At 53.5% G+C, this 27,321-nt stretch overlaps 1 protein-coding gene across 11 annotated transcripts in view; it reads left to right on the forward strand.

Annotated features, from left to right (window-relative positions):
* Positions 1–25,421, forward strand: part of NFASC (neurofascin) — a 189,727-nt gene extending 164,306 nt beyond the window's left edge. For 6 of the 11 annotated variants that reach the window (XM_073802129.1, XM_073802132.1, XM_073802158.1 and 3 more), the window contains 6 exons: positions 984–1,205; positions 4,702–4,818; positions 5,997–6,149; positions 13,841–13,972; positions 16,238–16,307; positions 19,759–25,421. In XM_073802129.1, the coding sequence (XP_073658230.1) occupies positions 984–1,205; positions 4,702–4,818; positions 5,997–6,149; positions 13,841–13,972; positions 16,238–16,307; positions 19,759–19,990 (926 nt within the window). In that variant the 3' untranslated portion in view covers positions 19,991–25,421. The remainder of the gene's footprint in view (positions 1–983; positions 1,206–4,701; positions 4,819–5,996; positions 6,150–13,840; positions 13,973–16,237; positions 16,308–19,758) is intronic. The other 5 variants (XM_073802148.1, XM_073802151.1, XM_073802152.1 and 2 more) reach the window with 3 other exon arrangements.
* Positions 25,422–27,321: the final 1,900 nt, after the last annotated feature.

Here is a 27,321-nt window from a genome sequence, read left to right on the forward strand (position 1 = left end):
GGAAATGTTGTCATGATAGACTTAGCCCCTTAGGGCTGACCGACGACAAAGGGTAGCTTTGGATGGGAGATGAGGAAGTAAGAGGTAGTGCAGATTCGAACTTCTCTGAAGATTTATGCTCTTTTGCATTTATGCTCTTTTGGGGATTTCTACATCTACTGTGGGCTGGGAAGATGGTGCTACTGAGCGCAGGCCACACTGTGAGTCCATCAGTGCCCTTTTCCCACATTCTAATCAAAGGGAAAGGGCTTCCGGTGCCCAGACCCCAGATGCCCTAGAGAGAAAGGCAGTTACTACAAGTCAGGGTGGATTGGGGTAATCTGGGACCGTCGCTGGACAGAGAAGAAGGGAGGAGAGGCCAGGGAATGAACAAGAGCTGAGAGCCTGGGGAGGGGCTGGCGGTGGAGGTAGGAAAGACGAACCAAGGTGCAAGTCTTGCCCACAGAGTGGGGATCGTTCTCTCTCTCTGTCACTGGGTTTGGGTGGTGGTAGAACTCAAGCAGGCAGGAGAGGGGGTGATTTGGGCGTGAAGGGGTGGGAATGGCAGGCTTCCCGGTGCTCCTGCAGGGCAGGGCCCCGCAACCTGCCCACCTCCGAGGCCGGGGCTCCAGGCCTGGACCCAAGTGGCGCTGCTTGGCCTGTGCTGGGTGCTGCTTGACCTGGGACTCCATGTCATCCCTGGGGTCTGAGTGATCTGGTGTGTGTCCCGTCTTCATCACGCCCTTGGCTGTGTGCATGCTGGCGCTCTGAGCCACGCAGACCATGAGAAGAAAATGAAACACACAGGCTTCATTCTCTTTCCTTGCCATGGTCCTGTTCTCTTTCACGGCGACCCGTCTGACCCAGTCCATCCTGCTCGGGGAGGCTTCTGGTCCCTAAGCTCCGTCTCTTCTGCGGGCTGCCTGCCTTGCACGTGGGGCCGTGTGTCCAGGCTGGGGACGGCCACACCGACCAGACTTGGCTGTTTTACATTTCCCCCTTAGCTCCTCCCACGTCGCCCCCGACCACGGTGGGTGTGACGGGCACGGTGGGCAGTACTGATGCCACTGCTGCCACCACCGAAGCCACAACAGTCCCCACCATCCCAACTGTCGCACCCTCCACCGTCGCCACCACCACCGTCGCCACAACTACTACAACCACTGCCGCCGCCACCACCACGGAGAGTCCTCCCACCACCACCAGGACTGAGATTCAAGAATCCGGTACTGCCCGTCATCCATCCGTGCTCCTGTCCCTCCAACCACAGGCTTCCTCAGATGGGGGGGGCGGGTCTGAGATGGTGCTGGTCAACACCTCCCTTTGTTTCTGCTTTGAAAGCACAGGAGACTAGATTCTCTGTCTGGTGGCCTAGAGGCACAGAGCACCCGCCCCTATGGTGGCCTCCACTGCTCAGAGCCCCTGTCCTAACCTTGGATCCCTGTTCTTTCACAGAGGGCCCCCAGGCCCCAGACTGTAGGGCTGCCTCCAGCCACATGCTGAGGGATCAGCTTAGGGCTGAGCACTCCAGAAGGCGGAGAGTGGGGAAGGAAAGGGCCTGACACTGGCCAACCAGCCTGAGAAGGCTTCCTGTCTCCGCCATGACGCCCCAGGCTTGCAGCAGAGGGCTGAGGAGTGGGGAGTGGCCAGCCATGCCAGGTTCTGTCCCCAGAGCCCTGCGCCTCCCTTGCACCTCTCCCCGAAAGGCGCACTTATAGACTTTTCTAGTCAGAGCTTGCAGGAAATGGCATTACCAAGGAGTCCTGTAATGCCACAGAGTGCTCTGTGGCTCTCCCCACTCATATTCCCCACACCCCCAGATATACACACGGAGGGAAAATCGCAGCCTTTCTAGGGGCCCTTGGTAAATAAGAATCGATCCCAGGGCTGGCCTGCTGAGCCCAGAGAGTGTGCTGTTCTTGCATCGCGCAGCCAGGCCAGGAAGCTCTGTTCTTCCAGCATGAGGAGACCCCCTCGGGAATCCAGCAGTACTTCTAAGAACTGACATCAAACAGTCTTATTACCACGGAGGGGAGGGCCTCTAGCTTGTGGAGCCACAGGCCAGCTGTAAAGCACGATGCAGCCGGCAGGGCTGGCAGGAAGCACCCGGAACCCTCCTCCGGCAGCCGTAGAACTGTAGGCCCCCTCTGTTTCCCGGGCAAGTCCCCTCGCCTTCCGAGGCCTCGCTGTCACCCATCCCACCCCTCTTCTCTCAGCACTTGAATGAGGATAGAGGCTTAATGCATGTGCGAGTATCTTCTTCAATCCAATTACATGGAGTTGTGTGAGCCGTAAGGGGAGACACGTGGTACGTAGCTGACATTATGCTCCTCAGACCTTGAAAACACTGATTTGCCTTAAAGCTGCAATAACGAGAATTTAAACAGCGTGCTCTGTAGGGAAGAGTTGGCTGAGAGAAACCTGCTAGGCTATGAGAAGCTGCCATTGGCAGTTTGGTGACTGACGGGTGTTCTTTGGGTCCACAGTGAGGCTTCTTTTGCATTCAGGGGGGCCTCCGTGCCCCACTTTAATGCTCCGAGTTCACAGAAGAGGTGTACCAAGAATGAAGACAGGGAGTGGGTCTTGCTCGTTCTGGAAGGATTGGCCTCGCTGTCACAGAGGAGTAGCCTATGGACTCTCACATGCCAACTGCTAACTGAGCCTGAGATGCTGCGGGGGCCCGGCCACACTCTGACCTTATCCTTAGAGCTCGGGGGCTCCCCTCAACATTCTCATCTCCCTCAACGCAGCAGAGTGGCTCTGTTGTCCAGGATTTTCAAAATGAAAGTTCATCTTTATCGTGTCTTACAACTTAGGACAAAATGTTTCCTAAGTTGACTCTTTTGGGTGGTGAAATGGGACTTTTTCTTTGTCCTTAACTTGTCTTTTTCAGATTTCAAGGGATACGCCTTAAGTCTCACATCCCAGGAGCTGACAGGACAATCCTTGCTTCCCCTCACTTCTTCCTCTTGTTTTTATAGTAACTGATAGCTTTCCTTCTCGGCGCCTGTCTTTGAGCTTTTCTGTTCTTTAGTGATCGTCATCTTGGTCTCTCTAGATGCCAGTGCCTTCTTCCAGCTCCCACCTCTAAATCATTTTGGCTTCCCATTGCTTGGCCTTATCTAATAGTGCCCCAATCTCCATTACCTTTAAGACAGTCAGATTTGGGCCAGGGTTGTATTGGTGGTCAGACTGTCTAAACGCAAATTCTTTGGCTATTTCCAGGGCCCAGGGCTGAGGAGGAAAAATCTCAAGTCCCCAAATCATAACTGATCATAATTCATTCCCACTAGAAAGAGCCATGAGATTCTAAGGAGCTGGGATTTGGGCTGAGTTAAAGCAGCCAACACAGCGGAAACCTTTGGCAGATCAGTAAAGAAGTCTGCCTTCTGCCCTCCCCACGGAGAATGCCTCATGCCATCAATGGAATCTCTTTCTAAAATGAATCATATTCACCTGGGGCGACTGACAACTGACAAGGTTGTAGTAGAGAAGGTGCTTCTTTGAAGTGGAGACCAGGAGATCTTTTATCACTTCCCCAGCCCTGCAGACTCAGTCACATGTCAAATAGCTAATGAATAAATGCATCACCAATGTACTCTATTCATTTATTTTTGACAGGTGAGCCGGTGACAGTGCCCCCTTGCATGCTAATAAACTATAGAGGAGCCACACTTGTAAAGTCTTTGAAATAGAAGCCTTCGTGCTAGTATTCTGCTATTAAATCTTTGCTGGGAAATGGGGTAATCAGACCGCTGGGATGCTTGAAAAATGATTACGTTTGAAGATGAGTGCCATTCTCCTGTCCACAGGCTGTAGTTTCAGACAGGGTGATGGCTTTGATAAAGTAGCTCCCAGCTCATAGGAACTAGATAATTAATGTCTTCTGTGTTACATAGAGATCAGGCCTCAAAGATACAGTGCTGAGAAGGCAACAGAACAGGATTCTTCTGGTATCTGGACCACTGAACGTTGGGTGTCAAGAAGGAGTTATCTTCTCTGGTCCCCTCTAGCTCATGAAAGGGAGAGGAAGGATTCGTACTGTCTCTGCTTGGGGCCCTGGGGTTTTAGGCCCCCAGTCCCCTTAGAGAATCTGAGGCCATTTTTCAATAATTCAGCATCTTGTTGACCAAGAATGACCCCAGGGGCTCCTCAGACTAGAGTCACCCTTGTAGGTTGCCATTCTCCACCTCCAGTTTCAGGATCCCATTAAGGCTTTCCCCTGTTTGGTCCTGTCCTTTCTGCAAATCTCAACATGACTCTCAAGTGGCTTTTCAAGATACCCTCTCTCCTTCCTGTAGAATGTCTATAGTTGAGGGGAAAGAGGCTGGCACACCTCTCCCGCCCCGTCTGCATCCTAGCTAATGGGGCTTTTCACTGGCCCCTTTCGCTGCACTGTTCACATCCACGACAAGGGACCTAAAAAGGGAATAAACCCAGGTTAGAGCCTCCAATGGCCTGGATCAAACCCACTCTTTCATTCCTACTCCCACCTATGTGGACACACAGTTTCCGGCTCTCCCTCACATACGGGTCCTCCTGACTGTACTTGCTCATACCTAGCCTGGCTACCAAGGCTGCAGCTTGGAGCTCTGGCGGGCCCTGTGCACAGCCACTTCCTACTCTACCCTTTCCTAGCTGCCCGCGTGTGTGTGTGTGTGCGTGTGTCTACAGTGCTGCCTCCCTCCTCACCACTAACTCCTCTTCTAACCCCCCTACCAGCCCCCGATGAGCAATCCATCTGGAACGTCACAGTGCTCCCCAACAGTAAATGGGCCAACATCACCTGGAAGCACAATTTCGGGCCCGGAACTGACTTTGTGGTTGAGTACATCGACAGTAAGCATTCTGTGCGGGTGGCGGAGATGCCATTAAAAAGATCCCATGCGCTCCCCCAGGCTCAGGGAAGCCTTCCAGCCGCTTCGTTGTGGCTTAATGAAGTCGACATGTGCTCAGGCGGCAGCGAGGTTGGAAGAGCAGACTCGAGGAGGAGGAAGGGGTTTCTGCGGCCGTTAGTGAGGGTCCAGGGGTGCCTTGCGGTGGGGGCGGCCTGGGTGAGGGGCCCTTCGTCCATTTCCTGCCCAGGATGACGGTTCTGGTGGCCCCCAGATGAGCCAGATCTCACCTTTGCTTGGATCTTCTTAATTCAGGATCCAGATTCTCAGCTGTCTCCCCTAGACAGGCTAGGCCAGTCCAGACTTGGGGTTCAACTGTGCTTTGCACAGAGGGACACTAGCTGCTCACAGGTCAGAGACACCGTCCAGGGTCACTCGTCTCAGCTGGTGGCTTGAGCTGAGCTGTTCATTCTTTACTGGAACTGGGGAGCAGGCGTCGAGATGTGTGAGGCTGTAAAGTGTGGTCAGGCTATCTGCCTTCTCTGAGTGAAGGCCCCTGTTCCTGAGGGCTCAGACCCACCATGCTGGCCTATTTGGCTTGTGCTGGAAATCCACCCAAAGCTCTTTGAGGGAGAACAAAGCCAACTCTTAGTTCTCTGCGGTTGGAGAGATATTCACATCCACAGAATACAGAATTCCTAGTTTGGTCCGCACTTTTTCAGACACCCAGGCACTCGCTTCTCCTGATGTGTGAATTCACCACGCAGTGAGAAATGAGAGGGGAAACCAGGAGTGAGAGCTGAGAAGCAGAGGCCGTCTCACCTCCGGTTACCGTGAGGGATGCTGACTGGCTCTCTGACCCTCTCCAGGGTAACGGAGCGCTGGCTGACACCCTGAGAGCTTAAGGAAGCAGGTCATGATGTGCTAAGTGCTTAAGACTGGGGTGAGGACAGAAAACTTTAGGAGAGGGAACAGTGTCCTAGGCTGCAGGGCCATCGTGTAGGAGAGTCAGCATGTGAGAAAGCTGGTGGAGCTGCCCGGTGACCTCCAGGTCTGCAAGACAGCCTGGCCCCTTCCCCCACCCTCCATGCTTCTACCTTTGACAGGTGCCCAGGAGCCTAAGCACTGCCTCTCCAGCTCATCATGCCCAGCCTTAGGCTGACTGAGGTTTCTGTTCCCCAGGCAACCATACGAAAAAAACTGTCCCTGTTAAGGCCCAGGCCCAGCCCATACAGCTGACAGACCTCTATCCCGGTATGACATACACGTTGCGAGTTTATTCCCGGGACAACGAGGGCATCAGCAGTACCGTCATCACCTTTATGACCAGTACAGGTGAGAGGGGATCTGGCCTGGCCTGGCCGTCCCCTACAAGCATGGAGCATGTTGTTCTCATTGTCGGCTTCCTGCTTGTCTCTTCTCCTCGGAAAGAAGACTCATCCTCTCATTTCCTCACCTTGCATGACGTGGCTCGGCTCTTCTTATGTGTCAGTCTGCAGCTCCCCAGAAGACAAAACGAGCCAAAAGTGCATGCCAGTAGATAGGAAACCATGCTTCTGACCCTGTGGGGATGAGTGGGATGGCAGGGGGGAACGGAGGCGTTGTAGAATGAGGGCAGGGGAGACCACCTGGCCTCCACTGTGCTTGAGCCACCAGGGCTGGGTGTATATGCAGACGTGGTCCCCGCGTGTGGGTCTGGGGGCAGTGTGTCCCGGAGGCACAGGGGCTTGCTTCTCGCACGTGGGGTTAGGGGATAGGCCATCCAAGGGTCTTGACCCCCAAATCCTTCCAGGAACCAAACCAAGGATCAGCATGTATGTCACTGCCTTGCCACTGTCATCTGTTGTTTAAAAATTCGAAAGTGTGTTACACAAGTTGTTTTGGTTTAATTTTGCCCCAAGTTTGTCGTGGCTTAAATGTAGTTGACCTTTGGTCGTTCTGGGGAGGGGAAGAAGCTTTCTAATCCTAAAAGAGCTCTGGATCTATCAGGGCTGTGGATAGAGAAGCTTCTTCACTTGTACCAACTGGGGCTCAGTAAAAGGTACAAGGTTCAGAAATCTCTCTGTTGATCAGGGTGGCTGGCAGTCTGGAGACCGTGAGGACACTTGCTTCTCTGTCTGTGTGTCTCTTTAAAATCATCCAGGCAAGCTAGCCAAGTGGCCAGTTTGCTGAGCCCTGGGGTAAGGATGAGTGTGGAGAAAGAGACTGAGAGCGGGAAGCACCAGTCCCTGCCTCAAGGCACATCCTAATCAGATGCAGGTTACTAGACACAGGATAAAGGAAAAAACACAACGATTTATATGAACTTCTGAATGTGGACTTAAGTACGTATTACTCTCCCTGCGCCTGGCTTGACGAGGCTGATCTTGGTAGCTTGCATCTTGAGAGTCACTGCCCATGTGTATGAGGGCCTCACTCCACCCCTGCTAGCCTGGTGCCTCCTGGTCTGGGTGTCCCGGCCTCCTCCCTGTGTCTCTGCCTGTCCTGTGCATGCCCATGCCATCAAGTCTCGGGGAGTCTGAGAGTCCGGCTGCCTGCTTGAGGCTAACGTGGCCAACTCAGGCAGGATGTCCGTGAGCAGCCAGGTCACCCTGGGAGCCAGGCCAGGGGACTGGACAGTTGACCAAGCAGAGCAGGTGGCTGGATTCTGTCTGACCCAGTCGGGGTCCCAGGCTGTTGCTCACCAGTGCATGCATTTGATTTTGCTCATTACAAACCTGAGTCCAGCACAGGGGCAGAAAGCAAAGATGAGATTTGAGGGTAGCGTTCCATCCTAGGGATTGCAGCAAAAGCCAGCTCAGCCTGCTTTCAGACTTCGACTTCTCCCAGAGCTGAGCCCTGGGACTGTGGGTGAGGGTTGGGGAGAAAGAGCCAGAGCAAAAAGGACCAGCCCCTGCCCTGGGGTATGTCCCAATCTGCTTTGAGATATGAAACATGCACTACAGAAAAATAATAATGATTGGTAATACACTTCTGAATATTGACTCAGGTGTTCATCTCTCTTTTCCTGTGGTTGCTATGGAGAAACTGATCCCATAACTTGCTTTCAGAGTGATTGAGGCCTTCAGCACTTGCATGTTTCCCCAGTTCCTCCCAGTGCAAGCTGGAGAGGGCAGGTATGACCCTCGCCCTGAGTACATACAGCTCACTTACCTCCCTGGCTGGCTGGAAATGACTATGTGCAAACTACAGAGAGAAGGAAAATATTTCCACTTTCTGAAGTTCATGTGTGTCTGTGAGTGTGTGTTCAGATCCTTTGAAAACACACAAAGGAGTGGCAGGACTCCAGAGTCAAGTTCACAGAATGTCCCAGGTCTCTGTGTCTCATCAACGTAAGTGATCATCTCTGGGCCCAACCACTAGTCATTTAGGCAACCACAGGCCATCACTGTAGTCTATAGACTCAAACATGCTACAGTGGTTCAGGAAAGAAATGGAAGAAAACCACAAGGAATGCTAACAAGCTCCCTGACTCTCACCAGAAAGATCTCACATGGGAAGTTAATCACCAATTCTTGAAGCTTTTGAAGCCAAAGAGACCCGAGGGACCACAAACACATAACCCTGGACTCCAGGAGGCCTGCCAGCTCTTACATCCTGGGGCAGGTGGGATGGGGGGCTGACGGGGGCCAGCGAGACAGACAGCAAACTGCCTTAGACCTCAGGGACTCCGGGAGGAGGGACGTTAGGGGACCTACTTGTATTTGGCCTCTTTCTGCTGTGTTTGGGAGAAACCCAGGATGGAGCGAGGTGAAGACGGAAAGGTGTAAAATGATGCTTAAGTGAGAGCAGCCAAGCTAAACTGCATTTGAAGAAGCCCAGGGGCTTCCCTGGTGGCGCAGTGGTTGAGAGTCGGCCTGCCGATGCAGGGGACACGGGTTTGTGCCCCAGTCTGGGAAGATCCCACATGCCACGTAGCGGCTGGGCCCGTGAGCCATGGCCACTGAGCCTGCGTGTCCGGAGCCTGTGCTCCGCAGCGGGAGAGGCCACAACAGTGAGAGGTCCGTGTACTGCAAAACAAACAAACAAACAAAAAAGCCCATCCCTGTCATACTTGTTCATCTGCCCTATTTCTGAAATATAATTTTTTTGCTGACTTTGAGTGACTGGCCTCTCTCCAATGGCCAAACCAATTTCCTCCTGATTAGAGTTCGGAGTTATGGGAACTGTCTGCCTTGCAGGTGAATTGCCCGTTTCTGAGCAGGATTGTAGGGTGCGGTGTGGAAGGCACACAAAATATGGCCTCTAGGCCAGAGTAAGAGTTATTAGGACCTGTGTGTCCCCAATGAACGGCTGCTGTTCTGGCTTCCGTTAGCTACAGCAAAGGTGGTGAGTGTAAATATACCCTAGTCTCGGGATGTTGCTATTACTGTGTCCGTTAGGGATCTGGAAACATGTTGAACGGATCGATTAAGAGTGGTGTTAGCAGACAAATGTAACTGCCTTGCAAAAACGCCTTATTCCTCTCAGAGTCTGTGTGTGGGGTCACATTGTGAGTGAGATCACGTCCTAAATTTCTTTTGGTTCTTGAGAAACTGAGTCATTTTGATGGGGTTTGGTTGAGCCCACCTTACCCCAGATCCCACTGGGTTTTTGGTCTCTTTGTTTGTTTTTGTGTATCATTGACACTGATTAGTTTTAGGCGTACAACATAATGATTTGATCTATGTATATACTGCAAAATGATTATCACTATAGGTTTAGTTGACATCTATCACCAAGCATAGTTACAAAATCTACTTGGTTTTGAACAGCCTTCTGTGTCCAAACTTCACAGAAATTTCTTTGATCTTTTCAGTGAGGACTGAAGGTAACATTTGAACTTTACGTGGTGCTGTCAGGAATGGAAAGCTACATTTAATTTCTAAATTGCCCATATGGCCACTTTCCCTGGTATTGTGACTTTCTCTCCCAAGAGAAAGGAGTCTCGTGGGAGACGGCTATCAGCAAGATGGTGGAGCAAACAGGTCACTGCAGACATTCAGACCAACTTCTCTGCAAAAGGTGGTGACCACCATCCAAACACAAGTTGAAGTGGCTCCTTCATCCCAGTGCCCAGGTGGCACGTAGTCAAGCCAATATCCATGTGACCCTCCAGCTGTTATCAGGAAAAAATGCAAGAGACACCCCAGGTTAACCATAGCATATTAGGATTAAATTGGTCATTAATCAATAAGTAGTCAATGACTGCTTGTTAGGTGACCAACATCATGCTAAGTACGAGGGGGCCCAAGGAATCCCCTTTTCTCAAGCCTTAATAGTATCATTGGACATCAGAACGCAGGAAACAGAGCAATTAAATGTTACATTGTGCAGAGTAAATAGGGGTGAAGTGGGGGTTCAGAGATTGGTGTGAGCTGGAGGAATGGGAGATTCAGGAAGGAGGGGGTACAATGTGGAAAGGTGGAGGGCAAGAAGGGTGGCAGTCCAGGCTCTCTGGGGCAGGATGGGAAGGATGCAGGGAGGGGAAGACCAGAGCACCTGGCATGATGGAAGTGTTCTGGGAACATGATAACATGATGTGTCATTGTATCCTTGGGATCTGATGGACACTGGGGTGAGGGGACTCCTTTGGAATGGTGCAGTGACATGAATATAAGAGACATTTTGGAAGGAGTAAAATGATAGCCCTTAGAGATGAGTCGTGAAGCCACTGGCAGAAGCATGGGGGCAGGAAGGGGGCAGAGGGACCGTCCAAGGAGATGTCAGGAGCAAGCCCTGGGCTTACAGTGTAGGACAGGCTGGAAGGACAATGAGAGATGAAAAAAGGATCACCAGTTGGAAGGGCAGGACTGGAGGGCAGGTGAGAGTAAGAGTCAAGGGTGTCGAGGTAAGTCTGGGAAAGATGCCCTCAGTGATGGTGGATGAGCGCTGAGTACAGAGGGGCTCGAGGTTAGCGTCTTGGGGGCAGAGAAAGGAGTTGGCAGGAACTGGAGATGATGGAAGATCAAAGAGTTTACCTAGGGCTTCCCTGGTGGCACAGTGGTTGAGAGTCCGCCTGCCGATGCAGGGGACGCAGGTTCGTGCCCCGGTCCGGGAAGATCCCACATGCCACGGAGCGGCTGGGCCCGTGAGCCATGGCCGCTGAGCCTGCGCGTCCGGAGCCTGTGCTCCGCAACGGGAGAGGCCACAACAGTGAGAGGCCCGCGTACCGAAAAAAAAAAAAAAAAAAAAAAAAAAATATTTACCTATAAGAGGACAGTGCATGCACTAGAGCCAAAAAGTCTGCCAGGTTCCTCAAGGGTTTTTTGTTTTAAGATACAAGGAGCTTCAACGTGCTTAACAGCAGAAGGGAGGAGATAGCACAGAGGAAGAAATTGAAAATGCTAGAGTTTTCAGAGATCCTTACAGGATTGAGCCACCAAGGAGGTGAGGCATTGGACACAGAAGGAAGGGACAGTCGTGGAGGCTGTGAGGTTTCAGTGGTCTCCAGAGTGGGGCAGGTGAGCTCGACACCGAGACACTGACTCAGAGAGAGGGTCACATGGGGGCAGCGAGAGGGGGAGGGGGAGCAGTTGGGAGGGGCAGTGAGAAAGGAGTGGAAGGGTGGCCAGGCTGCAGAGAAGGTCCAGTTGAAGTATGACTTAGTGAATCTGTGAGGGGCCTGGGTCTTCATCTTCCTCCAGCAAAGCTCAAAGCAAGCACAAAAAGATGCCATAACTGCCAAGGGGACCCACAGCGGGCGACTGAGTCGCGTGCTGGAATGGGTGATGCGGAAGGGAGGGCAGCGTGGAGTTTGAGGGAAGCAGAGACCCCATCAGGCCAAGAGGATGAGTGGACTGAGCGAAGGGAAGGAAGTTAGGAAGCAGATCAAGTGCCTCTATGTTCCAGGCTGTGTCCCAGCACTGGGGGGATGACAGTAACCCTGACAGTCCCTCCTTCAAGGAGCTTACTTCTGGGTGGAGAGATGAGAGCGGAGTAGTGAAGAGCACAGACTCGAGCTGTGACGGCCAGGGGTCACAGCTCAGCTCTACCACTTACCAGCTCTGGGCCCCTAAGCAAATCACTAACCTCAGTGCCTCAGTTTCCCCACCTGTGAAATAGGGGTAATAGTAAAAATCCACCTTATGGGGTTGTTGTGAGGATTAAATTAGATAATCATGGGAAAGCACTTGGAGTCGTGCCAGCCCATAGGAAGTGCTTATGGGTGTAAACTGTTAGTAAGATAGCAAATGGTTATAAGTGCTATGAAGAGGACAAATTCGAGCCCTCGGACAGAGAGTGGCTGGGTGGGGGAGAGGGCTTTTGCCTTAGCTGGGAAGTTCCAGGAAGGCCTTTCCGAAGAGATGACATTTGCTGAGGCAGCCATCTGAAAAAAAGAGCAGCAGATGCAAAGGCCCTGGGGCAGGAGTGGGAGTGGCCAGTGTGGCTGGAGTGTCCAGGGTGGTGGGAGATGGGACTGATGGAGCCCAGCAGATCAGGATAAGGAATGGACGGTTTTTCCTAACAGTAATGAGAAGCATTGGAGGTTGAAGCGAGGAAGTGATCTGATCCTGCATGGGGTTTAGGAAGACCTCTCTGACCCTGTGCAGGAAATGGCCTTCGGGAGCGGGAGCGGAAGCAGGGATGGGATTTGCCCCACAGCGTACCTGGATCAGGGTAGTCACAGCCATGTTCCCATGGGACTCAGCTGCTTTCCATCCCGGGCTGCCTGGGCAGCCAGAGCACAGAGAGCGTGGAAGGTCTTGTTCATCAGTCTTCATTGTTTATTGAGACCCATCTTGGTGCAGTACCCTTGGCTAGATGCTGAGAACGCTGTAAAGACAGTTTCTCTGCCCAAGAAGAGCAAAGGGTAGACTGCACCCAGATACGTGCCCCACAAAATGGTGTGTGATGCAGACCCTAGAGTACGGCACGGGCCCAGGTCCATCCTCTGTGCCTGTGCTTCTCCCCCGAGGAGGCCCTGAGCTTCGGTTCTGGCTGCGTGGCTCTCAGCACTCCCGATGTTGTCTGGCTCTCCCAGAGGCCACTCCGCTCGCTCTGCTGGCCCCAGGGTTACCCAGGGTCTGTTCTGCCCCTGTGATCCTTCCTGTCCTCCACGTCGTGGTTTCCGTGGAAGGCTGCTTCTTTTGTTCTCCAGTCCATAGAAAGGAAGAGGGCAAGTGACTCCTACCCACCCCACCCCTTCTGATCTCTAACCTTAGCCATTGGTCCTCCAGGACACCATCAGATCTGCTTCTGGTCTCCAGGCCCGCCCATCCGCCCCTCGCGTCATGAAGGTGTCTGCCCACTTTGAGACAGGTCTCCACATGTCCAGGCAGGGACAGCGAGGGGCCCGCTGTCACAGGGGTCTCCACGTACGGAAGTGGTCTGGGAGAGGCAGCATGGGGTGTGCTGAATGCACAGCCCTGGCCCTAACCTCGCCACCGGCCCGTCTGGGCTCCCCACACAGGGGCTGTCTTTGCTGTCAGGGAGCCCACAGTGCAGCGGGGGAGACACAGGGAAGCACGGGGCATCCTGGAACTGTACCCCACCTGCGACCCACTGCCGGGAAGCCCGATTGGCTTCAGGGCCGTACTGGTGGGACAGGCCGCCGCTCTGTGCCTGTGCAGGCCTGCGAAGGCGTTCGTTCTTCCAGGGGTTTTGCCATGTGACCGCTGACCTTGTTCCCTGGCGGGTAGCGTGCCGGCTCACCCCTGTGGCTCATTCGTGGGAAATCATAGTCAACCCCTGGCCTTCCCTCATTCCCCGCCAGGCTGTGCCCAGCCATTGGCTTTGCAAGAATGCCACGCCTCATGCTTAGGAAACTTCCCATCCTAAAGGGCCTGTTCAGCCTCCTGCTGCTTATTCTGCTTCCTGTACCCTGTCCTGTGCTTCTTTTCTGACCTTTTGACCTTGACTTTTACATTATTTTCTCTTTGTCCCTGTAGCAGGGTAGGGTAGTTTGGGCCAGAGAGCTGCTGGGTGGTACCGTTAGGCTGCAGGAGCAACCTGGACATGAAATAACTGAAGTTCTTCCCTCCCCTCCTCACCTTCTCCCACGTGAATCATTCACCACGTGTTTGCTTCTGGCCCTCCCCCGCCAGCCTACACCAACAACCAGGCGGACATCGCCACCCAGGGCTGGTTCATTGGGCTCATGTGTGCCGTCGCCCTCCTGGTGCTGACCCTGCTCATCGTCTGTTTCATCAAGAGGAGTCGAGGCGGCAAGTACCCAGGTAAGAGGTGTCAGAGGAGTGGGCTTGGGGGACAGGGCCAGCGGGCTTTCCTGTGAGTCACCAGGTCCCCTGCCAGCTCCAGGAGGCTCCGCCCTCTCAGGGAGCACAGTCCTTGCCAAGCTTGGACGTACAGTCCTCTTGCCTGTTCCGTGCATCTCAGAGTTGCCAGAAAGCACTTGAGTTAATGACGTTCGCCTGAGGTGGGGGGATGGAACAGTCCAGGCAGCCAGAGAGGAGATGGAAAGAACCCTGGCTCCCATTAAGAATGACCTTCCCTCCCCTTGACTCACCACCCATCTGCTCAGTAATTGGCTTTTTTCAGCCTGAATCTCATTAGGATCCTATGTTCCAGTGAAGTGGGAAGGAGAGATGCATTTTCTGGAACTGTGAGAGAGAGGCCGGGGTGAAGAGAGGTCTGGATGGAAGAAGCACATGCATGAGAGAGGCCGCAGAGCTGGGCTCTCAGCGTGGCTGGGTTGAAATCAGATATACCAATAGAGGGCCAGATGCTCCTACATGAGGAGCTGGCGGAGGCTGAGGGGTGGGTTGCACTGAGAGGGACCCCCAGTCCTTAAAGGGCTTTGAGCTTTTCTTGAGTCCCAGAGCAGTATTTCTCTTCTGTGGCCTGAAGATCCTCCAGCCCAGACAAACCAAGGTCAAGGACAAGGACCTCTGGCTTTTTTGTTTCTGGAAATATTGACTGTTTTTCAAACAGGGATGAGAAAGCCATCTGTCTGTGATGGAGTGGGTAGGGTGACAGGAGACAGGATAATGGATGACCCTGAGAGTGAAAATCCAGCTGGATTGCACAATGAAATTGCTCCCTGCCCCCAAAGCCATCGCCAGACACACCCCGTGCTCCCCAAGTGCTGGCTTCTGCGCATCTCTGTGAACACATCCTCCTCCACGATCCCCTAAAACTCAACTCAAAGAGAGAGGAGATTCTGTTTGATTTTCTTCCCCTGGCCCGTGTGCCCTCAGACCCTAGGATTCTAAAGAGTTATGCCTCTCCTTCAAGTCAGGGAGGGCAGGAAATTATACTCCTTTATTGGTGAATGTTGTTTTCTTTCACTTTGTTGTGCTGTGTTGGGGCTGGTTTTCTTCTGTAAGACAGAAAGGCAGCGTTAGGAGAAGGGCAGCCTTTCTGAGCTTACCCTCTGTTCCAGGTGGAACTGATGCACCTGAGAACTGATCAGATAAACTCAGCCTTCCTCTGCCCGTTCCAGAAAGTTCTTCTTACAGCTAATCTCCTTTCCTCCAGCTCCAAGGGAAGCCCCCCATCCATCAGGAAGATGAGTGAACCAGGAGCCTTGAGGCCAGGGCTCCAGTCTCCACCTTAAACTTTAGTTGCTAATTAGTTACGTGACATCTTCAAGGCCTCAGCTTCCCTCCCCTAAAATAGGGGTGATTATCCTGCCTCGTACCTCAGGAAGAAACGAAGTCACTCACCTCAGTGTCTGCTGTGTGCCAGGCTCTGTGCTGGGTGCTAAGGATACTAGAAGGAGAGGTGACCCCTCCCTCAAGGACAGTGCCGCTGGCATAGGAGGAGGATCACAGCACAAGACAGGGCCTGGGAGGGACGCTGATACATCACAGAGGAGGTGTGGGAAGAGGGAGTCGCACAAACAAGTGAGGTCACAGTTAAGAGAGCACCTTCCATTCCAGAGGTGTGTGTGGCGTGTCCTGTCTGCCCAGGGCACTCTCTTAGGAGCTTTGAAGAAACACAGTCCCCACCCTCGAGAAAAGAACTGGCATTCTGTTACAGGCAAAATAAATGTGCACACATAATTATAACAGGGAGCCAGATTAAGAAAGGTGCCAAGGAATTCCCTGGTGGTCCAGTGGTTAGGACTCAGCGCTTCCACTGCAGGGGGCATGGGTTCGATCCCTGGTCAGGGAACTAAGATCTAGTATGCCGAGTGCCACAGCCAAAAGAAAAAAGAAAAAAAGAAAGGTGCCAAGGATCGCATCCATTTGGTGTTTGGAGAAGACCTCATGGAGCGGTGGTGGGGAGCCGGGTCGGGGGAGATTTCAGTTGTCAGTGGGGATGTAAGAAAAGCCCCAGTGACGGGGAGGAGGAAGCAGAATTCACTTGGCACCCGAGCAACCGTGGGAGGCAAGAACAAGGGGGGCATGGATGGGGCCTTGTTAAGAGGGAGAGTCACGGAACCCAGAGGCGGCTTCTTTGGCTGTACTTTGGGGCCCCGCAGAGCTCGAGCACGCTCAATCATGACGTCTGTGTCTTTGCTTCCCTTACTGACCAAGTGCGAGAAAAGAAGGATGTTCCCCTTGGCCCTGAGGACCCCAAAGAAGAGGATGGCTCCTTTGATTACAGGTGCGCGATCTCCTTGACTCCTGTTCACACAGAGCACCCCTTGTCAGGTGCGTTCTCCTCACCCCCCCTGAGGCAGCCCCCTTCCCTCAGAGCTGCTCAGCTGGGCTGAGACGCTACTGCACGGATGTCCTCTCCCATCAGGCTGTCACCTCCGCCTCTGTGACAGCACCCCCATACCCCCGGGGATGGCGCGCACTGCCCAACACACTTACACTCATTCGATGAACAGCATTTCATTCATTCAGCTGCACGACTCAGGTTTATTGCATCTTTGTATGTGTGTTTCCACCTTTTTGCTCTGAAAGCGCACCCAGGCCCCCCTTGCTGTGAAATGAGCTCTGCTCTCAGCTTGCTCTCTGCCTACACCCCACTTTCGCTCCGAAGATGATGACCTGGGGAAGTTGTAATGTCTTTAAAACTCAACTAGGTGAGGGATGAAGGGGGCGTGGGGAGGTGTTCTAGGCCTTTTCCTCAGGAACTAGAATGACTTCTCTGGGCTGCAGCTTGGAATAGGCCTTGGAGAGGCATTTGGTCCAGTGCCTGTGTCCCAAATGAGAAGACCAAGGCCCAGGCTGGGAAGTGACCTGGAAGATTCCTGTGCTCTCCACTCAGTGAGCTAGTGCAGAACTGGAGAGCCCAGGGGCCCCACGTCCAGCTACTGCCACTGTCCTATGCCCATGCTCCCTCTCAGATCTGGACGGGCCTTTGTATCTGGCTTAACAAAAGTTGTAATCTGTCCATTTTATTGGCAAGTATGCTTTGAGTAAAGGAATGGTGCAGGGTGAGTCATGGAGGTCTCGTTCCCAGGCCAAGTGCAAAGGGAGGAAATCTTCTGATTGGAGCCCTCCTTCCCCACCCCCACCAAGTCACTCTCTGGGGCCAGGTCACCCCATCCTCCTCTGACCTCTCCTTATCCTATCTTGGGCCGCCGCCACTCTGCCCATCTGCAGCCTCTCAAACAGGATCAGATCAATGGGCGGCAGAGCCTCTGCCCACACAGGAGCCCATCTGGCGGCTTATAGACGCTGTCTATCCATCCAATTCATGCATCCCCAGGAGCCTCTCAAAGAACAAGCACGAGAGACCCTCCCCAGGCTGTCCTCAGCACCCTTGGTGGGGCCCAGCTTCCCCATGGGCCAGGAGCTATCCTCTGGCCATCAGTTCCAAAGGCCCTGGGCCTTTTCTCCCCAGCCCTCAATGCAGCGTGAGGAAGGGTGAGGACCTCCTCAAATACAGGGCCAGGTAACCTGCGCTATGAGAAGCCACTTCCTCAGGTACCTCTCCTCCACCAGACACCAAAGCTGTTGGGCGAAAACACCTGCCTCACCACCCCAACCCCCTGACCCACCGACACTGAGGCTGGAGACACATATACTGGTGCACGCACGCACGGGCTTCCACACCACGCACACACATGTACACACACGCGCACGCACATACGCACCCCTTGGCTTCGGCTCTGGGGAGGCCTGCGGCATCCATCCTAGAGCCCCCACTTGGATGAGTCCAAGAGTCCGAAACTGGGAAAGGGGAGAAATTAATACATTAGAGGAAAAACCAAGTTTCTGGGCGGGACAGGCTGGGGGTCTGGCTCACCCTGCTCATCTGGGACCTCGCTGCCCGAGCACCTCTCTGGTGTGTCTCTCTCTGCTTCTCTGTCCCTTGTCTGCCCACCTGGTCCTCGAAGGTCTCCTGGAAGGTAGGCTAACAGGTGGCTGGACCAGGGGGCCACAGTCATTGGGTTTCTTTCAGGCTTCCCTTAGGAGAGGTCTGTTCTTTCCAGACCTAGATCCTCTTTCCCCACAAACACCTGACACACTAAGGACCCCTCCCACCCCCACTGGGCCACCCTGTTCAGTGATTGCATTTAGCTTGGGGGCCTGGAATTCCCGAGAACCACATAGACACAATTGTCACTCCCTTGCAGGGGGAATGGAGGGCGCTGGGGAGAGGGTGCCTGTGAAAAACACTGGCAAGTAGGGTAAGGAGCCTGGTCGTTAGAATCTGCTGGTTCTCAAAACGTGAATTCCACCCCCTGAACAAATACAGCATAACCCCAGACACCCACTTCCCTCACTCAGCTGCCTCTCCCACAGCACTGCCGTCAGAGAACACAGTTAAGCAGGGTAACGGGCCGCATTCACTCAGCTCATGGGGGCAGTGGGCTAATAGCCTTCCATCTCCTGACGCCTAGGTCCTCTGGCTCCCGGCCCACCCCCCCACCCCCACAGCTGTCTTTGACCAGCACTGAGGTTAGAAGTGAGAACTCACGGCCCACTCTAATGGCAACCCAGCCGGTGGTTTGCCACAAGCCCAGGAAGGGCTAAGTGTGGCCTGGGGCAGGGGAGTGGGGGTGGGGGGTGTCTGCTCAGACTGCCTGGCACCGCTGTGGTCCTGCCTGCCGGGACCCAGATGCCCACTGCTGGTCCGGCTGCCCCCTGCCGGGACCTCGTCTCCTCTGAAGTGCAGCCAGCAGCACCTGGTCCCCGCCTCTGAGCCTAGAAGAGCCAGGGGAAGGGATGTGGTGCCTGAGCAGATGCCGGCCCACTCGGGGTATCTCACTTCCTGGGGGCACAGCAGGCACCCCAGTGGGTAGACGCCACTTTAACTACCAGCTCTCCTTGCATGAGAGGAGCTTAAGGGCAGGACCTGGGGCCTCAGAGGGGGGCTAAGCTGGATCCTCTGAGCCTTGCTGGTTTTGTCTCAAGTTGCTGGCCCCTCCTATCTCATTTGCATGTCCCTCCCTCCTCCCTCCATCACTTGCTAGCCCTGAAACAACAGCATCTGTTTGTGGATAAACCAGAACTGAGAGGAACACCACCAAGACAAAGAAGGGGAAAGGCAGGGAGAGGTTTGTCCCTTTAAGGCCCAGACCCTTGCTTTTTGTCACGAGCAGAGTCTTTCCAGAGCCAGTCACAGATCACAGAGAGTCAAAGCTAGTTGAACCCTCTTGATGGAGGAACTAAGGTCCAGTAAGAAGGAAGGGCTTTCCCAAGGCTGCAGAACCACACAGTGACACACATGGGACCAGAACTCCCAAGTCCTTGACTCCCCTTCTTTGACCCTTCCTGTCCCCCTGGTCTACAAGCGGCTGGCTCTGCCTCACCATGGGGTGGCGTCCTCTGCCTGCTTCCATCCCGGAGAGCGACCCAGCTTCCCGGAGAGGACCCCAGACCCAGCGTCCAGGAGTGTGGGTCCATCCCAGCTCCGCACCACCTTGCCCCTCGCCTGGGAGACGATGCTGTCCTCTCTAAGCCTCAGCTTTCCTTCTGCAGAACTGGCCGGACGGGGAGGGGAGTGAGGGCTGGGTCTGGGTCATCCTGAGGTCCCGTCCTCTCTGAGCTGTGTGGTACGCGTGCCTGGCAAGAGGCTGGAGGCCTTCCTCCGCCCGGCCTGGGTTTGGGCTGCGCTGGGTGGGCCAGCCCTGACTCTCTGTCCTCTCTCCATCCAGTGACGAGGACAACAAGCCCTTGCAGGGCAGCCAGACGTCCCTGGATGGTACCATCAAGCAGCAGGAGAGTGATGACAGCCTGGTGGACTACGGCGAGGGCGGCGAGGGACAGTTCAATGAGGACGGCTCCTTCATCGGCCAGTACACAGTCAAAAAGGACAAGGAAGAGACAGAGGGCAACGAAAGCTCAGAGGCCACATCTCCTGTCAACGCCATCTATTCTCTGGCCTAACAGAGCCCCCCAGGCACAGCCACTACCTTGCAAGTAGAAGGAGGGGAGAGGGGGAGACGAGCCACTGCAGACCTACCACGAAGCCACCACCACCTTCAGGGACAAGGGTACCACATGGGAGTCTGCCAAGCTGTGAGGACCAGTGACCACCCAGCCAACCGCAAGCCCCCTCCCGATGACCCCCCCGGGGTGCCACCGGTGGGCGAGCTGGAGCCATGGCTAAGCTCAGCTGGAGGGAGCCCAGGTCCCTTGCTCAGCCTCACAGCCACCCCCAGCCTCTACCCACACTGCCTGCCCTTGACCTCAACACACACACTCACCAGTTTCTGTTGGTTATGGTACTTACTCATTGTCTTTATTTTTGCTTTGTGGGTCTTCTCCTCCAGACCCAACATCTCCATTTTCTTTTCCTTTTGAAGAAATGTCCCTGGAAAAAAAGAAAGAATAGGTGGATTCTCCCCCAGGAAACTTCAGAGATAGGCAAAAAAAGGATTGATCCGTAAACGAACATACAGAAAAGCTATAGTATTCAAACCGCAGCTGGGCCAACGTATTTCCGAAGGATGCCTTTCTCGCCAGATGCCTCCCCTGGCCCCCAACCCATCCACCTCAGCCTTGTCAGTTGCTGAGCTGGGCTTGGCTCCTTTCTGGAAAATGACAGTATTTTTGGCAGGGAGAGGGTAAGCAGGCCTTCTTGCCTTGCTCTGGTGCAGTTGGGAGGTGGGCTTACCTCTTGCTCCTGGCTCTTACCCTGCCACTGCCTCTGGAGTGTCTGAGACGAAAGCTGCAATGACTGAAGGAGTTTAAGGAACAGGAGCGGGAAGGACTTCAGCTCCAGTGACTGTGTACCTCAAGCAGAGGAAAACCAGGCGTCCGTCCCTAGGGAGCTGTGCCCACCTCGAGAGAGAAGGAAAGGGCTAGGTTTGGACTTCCTGCCTCCCCATCAGTGAAACTCAGGATGTGGGAGAGAGGACCACACCCACTGCATCCAGAGTAGAGGGTGTCTCCCACCTGGTCAGGGTCTGTGCTGCTGCCCTCCAGGAGATGGACCCCTGCGATGTGAAGACTGTGCTGGTGTGCTTGGGGGTGGAAAGCACTGCTCCCCCTTTCGTCTCTAGCAGATAGCAGCTCCTGTATGATGTTGAAACTGGTGTTTTATGGCGTGTGGATGGGGCCCTGCTGCCCCCAAGACTGAGCCGGTGTGTCCTTTCCTTAGGGTATTTACCTATCAGGAGACCCCCCCCCCCCACCAACAGTGCTGTAAAGCCTGGCCTGGGAGTGCTCTTCGTATGCCTTATGCAGCTCTGACCTGTCCCTGCAGTTCCCAGGTTCCCAGCCCCTCCCTGCAAGCCTTGAAGCCTCCAGTGACGTCAGTCTCAAGGAGAATGGGGCGGCCTATGCAAGCATCACAGCAGAACCAGAGCAGCCACTCAAAAGTGTGCCCCGCAGCCCGTTGCCCCAGATGGAGACACTCGCAGACCTGCAGTTCTCTGAGACCCAAGGCACTGCCTTCACGCTCCCTACCTATTCCATTTTGAAACCAAAGGTACCTAGCCTCAGAGAGAGAAAGAGAGAGATCTAGAGCCTAAGAGTAACCCTTCAGCTGTTGCTGCAGCTAAAGTCGGTTTCAGGAGGGTGAAGCTGACCCCCAGGAGTGGACCACCTGCCACAGACACAGCCTCTGATTGGCGCCTCCAGCTTCTTGCCAGGCGACCTGGGCAGGAGCAAGGCTGTGTCCTTCAGAGACATTATTAAAGCATCGTTTGCCACATGTTTAAGCCGCAAAGGTATTAGCAATGCTTGCATCACTTAATAATCAGTCAGTTGAAGGTCAAGCCCATAGGCACACCTACTCTGTCTGCAGGTGAGAAAATGTAGCCCAGAGCTGAGCCAGTTATGTTGTCTGAACCTGAGCGAGTAACTGTCCTTTGGTCCAAGCCGTAGCCAGGTGTGCTGCCCGGAAGCCTGGGGGGAAGCTCTCTCGTGATGATGGGGGACAGGGCGAATAGTAGGGGACTAGGGAGCCAGCTCAGGGGTCCCCTCCCCTGCCTTTCCTCCTCCACCTGCCTGGGTACTGCTGGGCATTCCTGTAGCCTAGGGAATGTCAGGGAAGTGTGCCTGTGAGCTGCATTAAAGGACCGGCCTTTCCAGAAAACACTCTGGATCTGAGCAGAGCAGTCAGTCTGTCAGGCCCTCGTTCCATATTGCACAGGACGCACTAGTAAACTCATTGCACCGGAAGTAAGCTCTTTGGGCAGGATGGACCGTAAGATGTCACGCCCGTCCCTCTGCCTCAGGAAAGTCCTCCACACAACTGATGATGGGGGAAGGGCTGACAGTCGTGGAACTGAGTCTTGGGACAGAGTGGCATTGGTTGGCGTTGGTTGGCACTGAGTGCTTAAGCCGCCAGTGGCTCCAGGCTCAAAGGGAAGAGCTTTGGAGCGGGAACTTGGTCCTGAAGACTGGTCAAGACAGGGGCAGTCCTGCTGCCTGAGCCTCTCTTCTCTGCCCCTTGGGCCAAGTTGCTGAACTTGTCTGTATTTTGGTGCCTCTGTCTCCCCTAGTCAGTCCCTCCTTTGAAAACCTGTCCCCACGTGGGGGCATGGGCCCAGCTAAAGGAGCGGGGAGGCCAGTGTCTAGGGAGAGCACCACTGCAGGGCCGGGGGACAGCTGCCTCTCACCTTGCCTGGGTCGTTGTGAATGGGACCCTTCTTTCCTTACCTTGCTTTTGGGGAGATGGTTGAGTTTCAGCTGAAAAGTAGCCACTTCCCTCGTCCGTTGCCTTCGCCCTGAGGGGTCAGAGGCATTTGGTCTACCCCCTTCCTGGCAGGTCCCAAGGTCTCAGTCCCAAGGTCCGAGAGGCTGCTGGTGCCAGTACTAATCACCCCGCAAGGGGACCGCTGCCTGGGCCCAGACAGTGCTTTCATGGTTTCCGTGCACGCAGTTAGCCCTGGAAAAGGGGTGGGAACAGACCCACAGACATCTGTGGCTTTTCCAGCTGCTGGACTGCCTCCCTGCACACAGCCGGCAGCCACACCGGCACCCTCACAGCAGACCTAGTGGCAGGCGCCTTTGCAGGGCGGCACTTTCGGGGGAGCAATCCAGATTACGACCTTGTCTTGAAGAGGATGAGTCCATAGCCAGGCCCGCTGGAGATGAAATGTGAAGGGCTGTGTGGGGTGCCGTGCACAACTCAGGGCAGGGGAAGGAGGCTGCCCACGCTGGGCCCCACTTGGGCAATTCTTGGAGGCAAAACCAAGAGAGACAGAGTCTGATCCGAAGGAGAGCGAATTTTCCCCAGGAACAGCACAGGCAGCAGCTTTTTAAGGCTCCTGGGGCTCTCTGCAGTATCAGAGCCGAGTCACAGAGCATCCCAAACAGCCCGTGTGACGAGAGCCGTGGGGATGTCACACACTCTTGCCTCAGTCTTTGCAAGGCTGCTCCACTAACACGCTGAAAAGGCGAGGCTTCCTGGGCTCTCAGCTGGTGGGGCAGGTGTCAGGAATCACTTCTCAGCGGGAGGGCACAGAGCACACTCCCCGCCCGTGATACCTCGGTCACCACTGCACCAGCCCCTGCCACACACACACAAGCCCGTGTTGTAGTTCGTTCCACCCAGCTAGGTCCACTGGAAAGAAATCACGCTGTGGATCCTAGTTGATCTTTACATGGTGGCTTAAGAGTAGCATATAGGGAGATCCCTGATTAAAATAGAAAACCAGAGGAGTCAAACGAACGAAACAAAGAGCTTGAAATGTCAGGAGGACACTCAGTGCCCCGGGCAGAGCCCAAATCCTGGGCAGCCCCTCCTTGAAACCAGGCAGGGGCCACCCCATGGGAGTTCAAGCCAACCTTGTGGCTGTCCCCAGCCTGCCCAGCCCAAGCCAGGGCAGTGCCCTTTCCTTCCCTCCCCTACTAAGAATGGGTTCTGAGAAGGAACAGAGGGAAAGGAGGACAGCTGTCCAGGGAAGGCACCAGACCCCACCACCCAGTATCTCAAGCCACACCCAAAACCAGTGCCCCTCTAGCAGTACATTAGTATTAAATGGATGTTTTGTAATGATAAGGATGGAAGTGAAATAGGTACAAAGCTGTCTAGCTTAAGACAGGATCAGATCTCAGCATGCAAAAGGATCACAGAGCTGATCTGATTGAAAGTACTCATCGTAAGCTAAAATCCAGGGAGGTAAAGGGACTTGCCCAAGGTCACACAGCTAGTAAATCAAGGTGAGGTAGGGCTTGAGCTCAGGCCTTCTGACTCCTTGTTCAGTGTTCTTTCATCTCACTGCAGCTGCCGCCTTGGGAGCAGTGGTGTTACTTAAGATCTGGCCTGCTGGTTCACTGTCTCCCATGTCTCTTTCCACGTCTCCCACATCCCCATACACCTCCACAGATGAAATCAGCGGATTTTTCTGAGTCCCAGATCAGCCAGTCTGTGCCAGCCTGTGGTGAACCAGCCGTGCTGTTAAGGGGAGACCCAAGCCAGGAGAAGAGAGTGACGAGCTGATTGGTGTTTGTCACCATGAAGCCTAGAGTATCCCCTAGGGTGGTGTCTCTCGCTTCGTAATGCATCGCGCCCCCAGCATACTGTGTCCCTCGGAAGAGCGACGGCCGCGGGGTGCCGAGGGGCAGCAGGGCCCATGGAAGCTCCCTCCCCCCCGGGATTCGCTGGGCTGGAGGTCAGCACGTGTAAAGACTTCAGTGAAGCAATAAATACAAAAATCTGGGAGAAGAAATCCAGAATTTTGTGCACTTCTCTGTTTCTTTTTCAAAAAGGATGCAGATCAGGTGACCCTGCCCTGCTCTCCTTTCTGATTCCCAAATTCGACGTCCTCAGTCAGTGCTGTCCCTCTGCCCAGCTCCCAGCTCTTTGCCAACCTCACATCCTCCTGCACTGAGCATCAGTTGTCTGTGGCGTGGCCACCTTCTGTCCTGGTCCCACCCTCACCCATGCTGGGCCCTGGAGGACCTCTTGCCCTTCACCTCCCTTCAACACACACATTTTCCAATTTGTTCCTTTCAGTGGGGAAATCTTTTCCGAATGTCTCCATCCCTTCCCACCTACCCACACACCCACCTACCCACACACCCACAAATTGGTCTGATCTTTTCTTCCATTGGCTAAATATTTAACTCACCATGGCACACCTTGTTTTAACCCCTCTCACATCGTGTTCTTTCCTTTTTGCGAGTTGTTTTGCATTAACCAACGTTGTCAGTGACAGATGCATATCTGAGGGTGTCACGCTCGACCTTCAGCAGGGAAGGCTTCTGGGTCGTGAGGACCATCTAATATGTGGACTTATAAACGACTGCATGAGCAATGAAAAGGCCAAATTATTCAGAATTTTTTTTGAATCACTGTAAAAAAAAAACTGATTTCTTTTGTATAGAGAACACTAAACGTATAATAAAAGTTGTTCAAAATGGACTCTGGCCATGTAATTTGTTCATTTTCCTCAGTGAGTAGAAGAGGGATGTCTGGGGATTAATGACAGAAATGAATCATGGGGTTTTTCATGGGCACCAGACAGCATACCCAGAAATTCCGCGATACCAGCCCCCATCTTGAAGTTGGTCTTATCTTGGAAAACTCATTGGCACAGTTAGTGTTTTCAAGGTAGAACGAGTGGTATAGGAATGTGCTCAGCCATGGAGACACCCCTGATTCAATGCAACTGACATGTGCTTGTGCACAACCACCTGTTAAAAGTGCCGTGTTGGGATGTTGGGAGAAGGAAAGGAATGTGCAGTGAAGCTCTGCCTCCTAGCCACTCCTCCTTTGCAGCCCTGCCGCCTTGAGATGTGAGAACACTGGCATATGCCCCGCCTTGTGCCTGACACAGAACAGACATTTCATATCGTTGAAAGGATGAATAAAACTGCTTACAACAAACCAAACCCCCCTCTTAATAGGCTCAAAGGAATCTCAATCAACAGGCGAGTAGAGAAGGGAAGGAAACAGAGAGGGCTGTGCTGGTTAGGGACACCGCTCAAGTTTCACCACACCGCCTTTCTTGATACTTTGGCCTGTAGTTGTGCACATTCCCCCTGAGGAGTGGCTGAAGACCGTCACCCAGGCAGCGTGAGGATGCACCCAGACACTGCAAGCCCCCTCCCTTTCCTCAGGTTAGTGTGGGGAGTAGAGTGGTTCTGCTTGTGTAGAAAGATAACTAGTGGTTTGTAGGCAGTAATGGGAAATGAGGGCAAAAAGATCCCCCTGCAAACGTAGACCCAAATCTCTCGGACAAAGAACCGCAAAGTAACTATCCCAGCCACCTGTGTTTATTCTTCCTTCAGAAAAGATCGTTGACTTGAGGGGTTATTGCTTCATTAGATTAAAACAAGACCTTATTTCCGGGTCTGGCTCCTTCTGAATAACTCGTTGGGTTTATCACACACCACCTCTGAACCTCCCTATTCACTTATTGGAATATGAGAAAGACCTTATCATTCTCAAGTTCACAGATTGTCTCAGAAATTTGCTCCTTGTGTCCACTGGCACTGTCCCTCCATTAGTCCAAGGCCTCATCCTGAATTGACAGTGTCCTTGCCTCCTGTGTTGCATACTCCCCCTTGAAACTGTAGCCAAAAGGGTCTTCTAAAATACAAATCTGATCATGTCACTCCTTTACTGGAAAACTTCAAGTTTGCTACAATAACCTTGTTTGCTATAAAATAGGATAAAATCTAAACTCCATGGTTTGACATGTTAGACCTTACATCTGCAGCCTCATTTTTTTTTTTTTTTTTTTTACTACTCCTCACATATACCCTAAATTCTAGCCATTTCAAGCTATTTCCAGCTCCCCTGACATGCAATGATTTCTCAGACTCCTCAACTTTGGAAATTCAATTGAGCTCAAAAAGCACCTATTAATAACCTACTCTGGGCCAATTAATGACATAAAGTAAGTAGGATAGAGTTCCAGTCCTCAGGAAATTCAGACTGTCATGGGCGACAGTCAGGTAACAAAAGCAATGTGATAGTGTCCAGGACAGCGGGCTCAACACTGTGGGTTCAACGAATTATGGCCCAAAGGTGAGTCCGCTTGGAATATTCTCCTCTCAACCTTCCAGACCCCCCCTCCCTCTGGATAATTCATAATCCCTGGAGTTAATGCTCACAACCAAGCCTTGTAAGTCCTGATTCCAGGCTCTCATACCTCTCGAATCACCTTTCTCCTTACAGATCATCTCTCTGGGCTCCTGGAAGGCAGGCTGTGGCCTCCGTGCTGGGTCACACATCTTTAACAGGAAGTGCAGGTGACACTGTCTCAGGAAGTCCTCCCTGATCCTGATATGACCTCACAAGTACACACACACACACA

This window comes from Tursiops truncatus, chromosome 1 (assembly GCF_011762595.2).
Source record: "Tursiops truncatus isolate mTurTru1 chromosome 1, mTurTru1.mat.Y, whole genome shotgun sequence".
NCBI classification, from domain to species: Eukaryota; Metazoa; Chordata; class Mammalia; order Artiodactyla; family Delphinidae; genus Tursiops; species Tursiops truncatus.